The following is a 9,134-nucleotide window of genomic DNA, read 5'->3' on the forward strand; positions in this document are numbered from 1 at the left end:
GGCGAGCAGGTGAGCCCACCCGGTCCCCTCCGCCTGGGGGCATCCTGCCGGCCCGAGCCCCTGCCCCTGCCCCTGCCCCCAGGCTGCAGGAGGAACCCGGCCTCGTGTCCCCGCAGGGTGAGCTCCGTGCTGCACCGCGACGCGAAGCAGTTTGGGAAGAAGCACATGTTTGACGGGAGCGAGGAGACCTGCTGGAGCTCGGACCAGGTGAGCTGGGCCGAGGGGGCCGGCCCGGGCCTTGCCTCCGCCTGGGCTGCTCGTGCATCGGGCGCTGTACGGAGCCGGGCCGCCTCCGGGCGCTGCGGGCCTGTGCCTGGCTCCGGGGCCCAGCTGGCTCGTCCCTGGTTTCAGGGCTCCTCCCAGTGGGTGACTCTGGAATTCCCGCAGACCGTCCAGGTTTCCCGGCTCCAGCTGCAGTTCCAGGGCGGGTTTGCCTGTCGGTTGTGCACGCTGGAAGGTGAGGTGCTTGGGGGTTCGCGCTCTGGGGCCAGGGCCCAGCACAGCCCCCCACGTCCCAGGGAGCGGGGATGTGCGCGGAGTCCCTCGGTGCCTCCCGGCGCTCGACTCCCCCCCAGCTCCTGTCATCGGCGCTTGGGACAGGCCCAGAGCCTGGGCCGGGCCTGTTGGTTCCTGCAGCACGGAGGTGCTGGCCTTGCGCGGGGGGCTGCATCGAAGCGGACGGCGCCGTGTTGAGCATGCACCTGGATGCATCCAGCCTGAATAAGGGTTTAAATGTCTCTTCCCCCGGTCCTGCTCCCTGGGTGCGAGTGCCAAGTGTCTGAGGGTGGCAGCGCTTTGTCCAGCGCTGGGCTATGGCCCCCAGCCTGGGGCCGAGACTTGCCTTTGTCTAGCACCCGTGCCAGTGGCAGGGAGCTGGTGCTAGGGTGGCCCCAGTGCAGCCGAGCCCATCACAGCCGTCCCCCTCTCTCCTGTTGGTATCCAGGCTGCAGGAAGGGTGAGGAGCTGGTGAAGATACTGGATTTCTACCCCGATGACGTTCATGCCCTGCAGATATCCTTCTGGTCTCGCTGGGGCTGGGCTACACCGACAGGGCTGTGTAGGTCCTGCCCCCGCCCCCCAGCTCTAATGGGGGGGAAAATCACAAGGAGGGGCATGGACAGGGCAGTTTTTGCCTTACACGGGGGCAAAGGAGGGTGGGAGCACCCTTCCCTGGGTGGTGGCCCCCACTGCACCAGGTAGCTGCCCCAGGGGTATGTGGGGTGCTGGGTGGGTGACTGTATCTGTGCACCCCTCTGTCCCTGTTTCTTCCTTTACCGCTCTGCCTACAGCTTCCCGGTGCAGGGAGCCACGCTGGACAGGTTGAGAATCACCTTTGCCAGGAGCACAGACTTCTTCGGGAGGATTGTCGTGTATCACCTCAGCGTGCTTGGGGAGAAGCTATAATGTGGGGAAGGGGTCGCGCCAGGTGGGTCTCTCCTACATGCTATTGTGCCAGCCAGGTCCCTGGACCTGGGCACAGGGGCCTAAATTAACTGGAAACAGCAGCTTGGAGCAGACCGGGGATGCTCTGTCAGCGCATCTCACCAGGGAGCGACTGATCAGGGTGAGGTTGCAGGACCTGCTGCACCCCTGCGGGCTCGGGGCACAGAGAGCACCACTCCACCCCTGGATCCCAGCCTCACGTGGGCCCTTGCTGGTAAATCTGTGAATTAACGGCATGCTCGGTGGAGGCCTCTGCCAGATGCAGCTCCTGTTAATGGTGGAATAAACACGCGTGGCTCTGAGCTGGGGCAAGCGAGAGGTTTTGCGATTTAAAAGAATCAGATGCTTTGTTCTGAAACTGCTCTCCCTGCACCCTTGCTGAGTGAAGCCTGAAGCCTTGGTTGGACCCGGCTGGTTCTTCCTACTCGCCTTTCTGCAACTGGCTAAGGGTGCTGAGAGCAGGTGACCCTCGGCTGGGTTGGGTGGTGGGTTTGATCCTGCCTCCGTTCTGCCGTGAGCTTCCAGGCCTGGCGTCTGGCTGAGCTGAGCCCTGGCTGCTGCTGCCATCCGTCCGGCTCAGGAGCCCCTGCTGAAGGCCCTGGGATTTGCCTGCTCTGGAGAGCCTAGGTCCATGCTTGGCTACCCAGCCCATCCCTGCCAGGCTCTGGTGCAAGCTGAGCCCTCTGCTTGTGTCTGCAGCAGATGAGCTCAGCAACGCGGCCAATGTGGATCTGCACACTCGCCGTGTGTGTTTGTGGGAAGTACAACAGCCCAGCCCCCAAGTTCACGGCTTTGTAGCCAAAGGCATCTTGGTGCCCTAAGTCAGCCGAGGGGCAGCATCCGAGTTGCCCCCTGCGGCGGTTGGAGGACTGGCTGCCGGGGCACCCGCCGCGAGGGGGAGATTCACTATTCCAGGTTCGTCCCATTCTGAGATGAAGCCCCCTCGGCTGCCCCAAGGAAGCCAGGCAGTGCGAGATGCAGAAGCCAGGAGCCAGCCAGGCTTGCACCCCTTGGGCTGCTGGGGGTTTGGAGCATGCAGGTTTGCATGCATGATGGCTGCAGCGGGGTTTGGCCCAGGTCCCAGTGCAGATGGCGGGTGCTGGGGCTGGAGGGGCATGTCGGGCAGGTGCAAGTGCCAAGGAGGGTGTGTGCTGCAGGGCAGCTAGCCCTTCTAAGGTGAGGCCAGCTCCAGCTGTTTGGGAGACTAATCAGCTGGGAGCCAGGGTTCAGATGAAGGCAGCAGGCAGCTCTGGGGCAAGCTCTCACAGGAGCCTGGTCAGAGATGCTTTCTAGGCAGGTGAGGGGGCTTGCTGGACTCCAGGCTGGCAGCTATGGGGCAGCACAGCATAGATGCGCTGACCTTGAGCTAGGTTGAAGCAGGAGCTCTGAGCCCCTGGCAGGTAGGGGCCAAAGCCCTGGTGCAGACACATGCTCCAGTGCATTAGCCCACGAATGCTGCAGGCACATGTAGGACCCGAGCGAGGCTGGCATACTGTGGCCGGAGTGCAGGCTCCCAGGACAAGGGCTGGGAGCCCTGACTCTGGAGATGGCCAGAACGCCTTCCTCAGCCACCCTTTGGAAACCTGCCTCACCTCTGTGGCAGTTTTGATCACAGGCCCAAGCAGGGGCCTGGCTGTCGGCAGGGTACTCAACGGGGCTGTGAAACTGCTGTAAGAGCTGGTCTCCTGCCGGTGGGGTAGAACTGGGCCACGCAGCTGTGGTAGAGGATGGGACCGGCTTCGCCACGTCGGAGGCTGTTCTCAGTCAATGCAGTAGGAGCAACTCTGGGGCTGCTCTAACTTGCTTCTGGGGCTGAACTGGCTCCCAACCTGCGATCTTCCCAAACAAGCCCCAGAACACGGCTGACCGGAGCCCCCTGAGACAGCACGAGGAGATGGGGCCAGGCCAGACTGCTGGAGGATTTACTTCCAAAATGCAACATTAGCACAGGCAGACGGTGTGCCCTGAGCAGGTGAGGGCCCTGCTTGGGGCGGGGGCACAACAGCTAGGTCTGGTGCTGGGCGCGGATGCAGCTCCTGCCAGACTCCTGGGAGTGTCGATGTGTTCGGCCTCACCAGGGACCTCCCAGCCTTGCATCTGAAGCACTTGTCTGCTGCAGGGATCCAGCCCGGTTGGCTCCATCCGATGCACCTGCAGTCCCTTGGAAAGGCAAAGCCAAGGCCTCCGAGTCCTGGTCACTCCAGGCCCTTGTTCTGAAAGAGCTTGAGGATGTGGCTTTCAATCACCTGTTGCACTGATCGGGGGGAAAGGAGAGACACGGCAATAAGTCCCAGGAGGGTTTGGTGGGGCAGAAGGCAGCATGTGCCTGCTCCCTAACCCAGCCGGGACAGGCAGAGCCCTGACGGAGTGAAAAGAGCTTCAGCTGATCTGGGGTCACTGCTGTGTGTCTACACTCCTGCAGTGGAAGCTAAACCCCGGGCAGGCTGCCCTGGAACAAGACAACCGTGGTTCAGCCTCCCCCTAACATGGTGCAGTGTTTCGTCTGTCCACCCCCTGCGGTCTCTAGCAGCTGTGGGGGGTTGGAGTTATTCCTGCTCCATCCTATGGCCCATACCCAGCTCTCACTAGCTACTGGCTACCTCTGCTCCACTTAAAGAAGTCTCTGGAGAAGTCCCAGGTTAGGGCAGATGGGAGTGAAGGGATAGGACCCTGCAGGGAACTCCTCGCCCCTTCCCTGCATTGCAGGATACTTGCCCTTCCTGTGGCCCAGGGCGACAGCCAGGTCCATAGGGGTGTAGCCGGAGTCGGCCTCCGTGGTCAGATCTGCTCCACGAGCTGCAGATAGATGGGAGCACGGGTTCAGGGATGCTCCCAGGCTTGGGAGCAGCACACGGTACCCCAGGGGCTCTGCTCGCCCCGGGCCATGCTAGGCAACGGAGCCCACCCAGCACTTGACACCTGTGATAGTCTGGGGCTCCAGGAGCTCTAGCTTTGGCCTGTCACCTGCTGCTGCCCCAGGAAAGAAAGTCACCAGCCCTCCCCAAGCCAACTCAGCGCCTTCCCCAGGTCAGACCCGCCAGACACAATCTGCCCCTGGCAAACCACGGCACATGCAGTGTCTCCTTACCTAGCAAAGCCTCCACGCACTTGACGTGGTTGCCACGCACCGCGTACAGCAGGGGGGTGCCGCCGTTCTGCAAGGGAGCAGAAGGCAGCTGTCACAGAGGCCCGTGTTCCCCCACCCTGAACACCCGCGCACCCAGGAGGCCAAGGGCAAGCTTTGCTTGGGGCTTCCCGGCAGTTTACTGGGGTCACTGGCTGCCTGGCACAGTGATCCTGCGAGGGGGTGTCAGGCATGATCACAGGAGGCCACGCTTTGCTGCGCCTGGTCACGCCAAGGAGGGCTGTTCCCTGCTGCCCGCGGGGCGAGAGGGCTGGGGCCCATCAGGCTTTCCCTTGGCTGTCTGTCCAGGCGGCTTGGCACTCCCCAGCCAATTTCAGGGCTTGGAGGGATTTTCCTTCTATGAGGCAACACGGCATTTTTAGTTCCTGGTTCATTTGCTCAGGGTCTGTAAATCACTGCAAGGTCAAGCTCTCTGCAGGCAGCCCCCGGGCTCACAGGGCCACTTTGTCCCAGGGAGCAAAGAGGGATGTTAACCTGCCTCTTAGAGATCCACCTCCGCCAGGTCCACCACCTGGCCCCTGCAGCAGCAGCGGCGCCAGACTCTGCTACATGCACTGCACTTCCTTCTCTGCATGCACAGACCAGCGGCCTTGTGCAGGCCTGCCCTCTCCTTCCTGAATTTCCTGGATTACACCCAGGAAGCAGCTGCCGTGTTTTTTTAGAGGTGCGTTTAACAGCAGCTGCCGCTGGAGCCCAGGCCGCCTGCTCCAAGGCCGGGGCCGCAGCAGAGTTACCCAGTCGTAGATGTTGATGTCAACGTTCCTCTCCAGCAGCATGATCACGATGTCGGTGTATCCCCCTGTGCTGGCCAGCGACAGCGCACTCTCCCGCTCCTTCCCCAGGATGTGGGGGTCGGCGCCCTGGGGATGGCACAGGGCCTCAGCCAGCAGGTCAGGGGGAGGGGGCCGGGGTGGGCAGCTGCCTGCAGCCCTGTGTCTCACTGTTTAAGCTGCTTAAAACAGAGGCTTGCAGGAACTAATCAGAGGAAAGGCTCCAGCCTGCCCCACGCACACACCAGGTTGCCCTGTTCACTGCCCTGCCAGGCTCAGGAGCATTGTTCTGCCTCCAGCCCTACGCACAGCTCAGGCAGGAAGCTCCAGGCACCAGACCCCTCCCCACAGGGTAGAGGCTTTTTGTCCTCCTCGCTCACCCAGCCCTTCCCTCCCAGCCTGAAGCACGTCCTTAGCATCCCTTATGGATGCACTACGCTTCATAACCTGCAGCTCCTGCTGGTGGCTCGGCCTCCCCCTCATCCTTATTGGTATATGCGGCTTTTTTGCTTCTACCTGCTGCCCTCACTTCACCTGTGAACCAGGCTGGGCTGTTCCACAGCTCCCATTCCTTGGCTTTTTAGCCGTATAATCAAACTCTTCCTCAAGAGCTCCCAACTTCCTGCAGCTCTCAAAACCCTGGATCCGCAGGGCCAGCAGTTCCCTGGGGAAGGACGCCCCATCAGCAAGGAGCTGTGCCTCCCCCCAGGATGCCAGAAATGCATCTCAACAGCAGGCACGTTTGAGGGCCCCAAGGCGCGGCATGAGGCCGGTGCGGCTCAGAGTTCATTACCGGGACAATGCCTTGGCAGCGCACTGAGGGAGGATTACGCAGCCCCGCGATAAGCCTGATCTCAAATTACCAACAAGCAGCTATTTAATTACAAACGGCTCTTTCTGGCCATAAGATAAGGTTCTTAGTGGTCTTGACTTCGCCCATGGGCTCTGTGACTGCGAGAACGGCTCAACGCCAGCCCCTAGACCATTTCCCGTGGGGAATCGCGCTTCCATCTTGCTCTGCTCAAAGGAGCCAGTGGCTAAAGCCACTGGGAAGCTCTGGGGGCTGTGGACACCCCTGCCCTGGAGACCTGCAGGCAATCTATTGTTGGGTGGAGGGGGAGAAAAGAGATCTCCATCCCTGTGGGACAGACCCAAGGGGCACGCCAGCATTTGGGGCCTTGCTGGTGGGGGTTAGGCAGGGTGGGGAGGGGGCATCCCAAGGACAGGGACTAACTTAGAACTGCGCTGTCCACGCTGACGCCATCCACTCACCCACTCCAGCAGGTGACGGACAGTCTCGATCTCCCCAAAGGCCGAGGCCCAGATTAGCGGGGTGAAACCTCTCTCGTCAGGCTTGTTCACCAGGTTCTCACCTATGCAGAAAAAAAAAAGCCCCGTGCAAATGAGCCACTCCCAGCACCTGCACTTACACAGCCCCATTTCACAGGTGGGGAAGCCACGGCCCAGGCAGCCATGTGACTCTCACCCGGGGCACGGGGAGTTCCCAGCTCCCAGCCTGGGCCCCAGCCCTGTGTGCTCCTCTACAGGATGATTCAGATCCTTAAAGCAAACCCAAGGGACATCTCCCCACTCCCAAAGAGGGAGGCACTCTTCAGCTGCACCCTGCATATTCGCCTGCCGTGCCCTGAGCCAGTGACTCAGGGCAAAGTCCAGGGGAAGGACGGAGCAGGTGAGATGTACAGAAAGGAACCTGGGGAAGAAAAATCCAAAGCAGGAAGACAACAGGAGCCTGGTTCTTCCAAGAGTGCATGCTACAAAGTACCGCTGTGGTCCAGAGCTGGGCCCAGCTCCAGGGATCCTGGCTCCCCCACCCCACAGCTCTCACCCAGAGGTGGGACTGCCTGCTTGGGAGGCAGCGGCGGGGATGGCTGGGCATTGTGGGAAGGGCAGCGCTTGAGGGAAGGGGTGGCACTCACCTCTTTGGAGATGCTCCTTCAGCTGGCTGAGTTCCCCCTGCGCCGCCAGCTGGTGGATGGACAGAGCTGGGTGGGAAAGGGGACAGGGTTAGGACAGTGGCAGGCGGCCGCACATGGCATGCGGCACGCAGCCTTCCCCACGGGCACCGTCCATGCCAGCCACCACACCCCCAGGCCCTGTTACTCACTGTCGAGCGTGGCCGGCAGGGCAGAGACCTCGTTGCCTCTCTGCCGGTTGGTCAGAGTGGTTGAATGTTTCAGGGAAAAGCCTGCTTGGTTGGAGGGAAGGAGAGTTAAAGCATGATTATGTCCTGGAGAGCAGAAGCTGGGCTAGTCTGGGCTGGGGTGGGTGGGCAGGGGCGGGAGATAATGCACTGAATGACCCCAAGCACGATGCTACCCCCTCCTGCCACGGGGAGAAACCAGCCCCATGCACTTTGCTTTAAGCTATAATCATCAAGAGCAGCCTCTGGCATTTGTCCGCTCAACCCGAGACGCTCCAGGCCTCCCTTTCCCCTGATGGGTGGAAGCAAGCTACAGCTCCTGCTGGAGCCTCCAACTCTAGCACAGCACCCCGAAGCCCTGGCCCAGACCAGGGTACCAAACCTCTGCCCCTCCAAGCTCCCTGCCTGTCATGGGTGCCTCTTGCCTGCCTCATCTCGCTACATGCTCAACAGCGCAGGGATGTGAGGGTGCAGGCCACCCCCAGTGCACATCCCACCAGAAGCTACGCTGGGGCCACCGCTTCGAAGCCCAGACATACTGACCATCAAGGGCCGAGGCCTCGCTGCCTCGCTGCTGGCTCGCCGGGATCACGGAGGGCGTCAGGGACGAACCTGCTTTGTTTGAAGAAGCGAGTGACGGCCTATCCCGGATGATGAGATCGGACCACAACTGTCCCAATCCTAGACCTGTGTTCTGCCCGGGGGTGAGATACCAGCCCTGGGGTCCTGCCCTACCAACCACCCCCCTCTGCCACCTCGCAGCCGAGGGGATGCAGGGGCCACTGGGGCGTGTACGTGGCCACAGCTGGGGTGGCAGCTCCGATGCACTCGGCCGTGGGAGAGCTAGGGCTGGGTTTACAGCTCAGAGCGGCCTCCTGCCTCAGTCCCCAGAACCCGCGGGAGTCAGGCGGCAATAACAACATGCCCCTGGGGTACGAGTCCAGCCCCTCTGCCCCGCGTCTTGTGGGCTCCCGGGGGGCCTCTCAGCCACAGCGAACCCAGACTCCCTGCCACATCCCTCCCGGGCAGTTGCTCACCGTTGTGATCAGGGAGGGCCTGGTCAAAGCGCGGTTTCACATCCTCCTGCTTGCAGGGATACAGACGTGGAAACACCGCGGCCGGCTCGTCATCCTCCTGAGCCGCAGCCTCGGCCAACTCCTCCGCCTCCCGCTCCTCTTCGCATTCGCGCTTCAGGCTCTGGCACCCGCTGGAGCCCTGCGCAGAGGGGCTGGGTGCCATCCGTCTGCCGTCCATGGGCGCAACTGCAAGTTAACAGGAAAGTCACCGACCAGACGCCTGGGACGGAGGTGGACGCCGATCCGTGCGTGCACCTCCGCCGGGGAATGGAGGGATGCACGTGCCTGCTCACGGGGGAGCCGGGCAGCACCTTGCAGCGCAAGGGTGGATCTATTCTCTGGGGTGCACGGGGCAGGGCTCCCCATTGCCAGGCCCACCCTGAGCGGTGGGGCACCGCGGTTTTTTGCAAAAGCTCGAGATTTTCCCGCGCTGCGCGGGAGACTCGTGACTTCCTCGGTGCCGTGCAGAGTTTCCCGCACGGGGTGGGCACACGCGGCTCTGCTCCCCCCGCATGTCCGCCCTCGCCCTCGCCCCAGCC

At 62.2% G+C, this 9,134-nt stretch overlaps 2 protein-coding genes across 4 annotated transcripts in view; one reads left to right on the plus strand and one right to left on the minus strand.

Annotated features, from left to right (window-relative positions):
• The window catches only part of NR2C2AP (nuclear receptor 2C2 associated protein), a 5,992-nt gene extending 4,214 nt beyond the window's left edge, over positions 1-1,778 (plus strand). The window contains exons 2-5 of the mRNA XM_025210321.1: positions 117-207; positions 388-457; positions 944-1,011; positions 1,288-1,778. Of these exons, the coding sequence (XP_025066106.1) occupies positions 117-207; positions 388-457; positions 944-1,011; positions 1,288-1,404 (346 nt within the window). The 3' untranslated portion in view covers positions 1,405-1,778. The remainder of the gene's footprint in view (positions 1-116; positions 208-387; positions 458-943; positions 1,012-1,287) is intronic.
• Positions 1,779-3,351: 1,573 nt separating this feature from the next.
• RFXANK (regulatory factor X associated ankyrin containing protein) overlaps positions 3,352-9,134 on the minus strand; it is an 8,308-nt gene continuing 2,525 nt past the window's right edge. For 2 of the 3 annotated variants that reach the window (XM_025210280.1, XM_025210281.1), the window contains exons 2-10: positions 8,557-8,781; positions 8,063-8,131; positions 7,484-7,564; positions 7,296-7,361; positions 6,631-6,731; positions 5,323-5,448; positions 4,532-4,598; positions 4,159-4,239; positions 3,352-3,697 (exon numbers count right to left, since the gene is read on the minus strand). In XM_025210280.1, coding sequence (XP_025066065.1) covers positions 3,639-3,697; positions 4,159-4,239; positions 4,532-4,598; positions 5,323-5,448; positions 6,631-6,731; positions 7,296-7,361; positions 7,484-7,564; positions 8,063-8,131; positions 8,557-8,773 — 867 coding nt within the window. In that variant the 5' untranslated portion in view covers positions 8,774-8,781 and the 3' untranslated portion in view covers positions 3,352-3,638. Of the gene's footprint in view, positions 3,698-4,158; positions 4,240-4,531; positions 4,599-5,322; positions 5,449-6,630; positions 6,732-7,295; positions 7,362-7,483; positions 7,565-8,062; positions 8,132-8,556; positions 8,782-8,906; positions 9,129-9,134 lie in introns of those variants that run through there. The other variant, XM_006028831.3, reaches the window with a different exon arrangement.

This window comes from Alligator sinensis, unplaced genomic scaffold, assembly GCF_000455745.1.
Source record: "Alligator sinensis unplaced genomic scaffold, ASM45574v1 scaffold1354_1, whole genome shotgun sequence".
Classification (NCBI taxonomy): domain Eukaryota; kingdom Metazoa; phylum Chordata; order Crocodylia; family Alligatoridae; genus Alligator; species Alligator sinensis.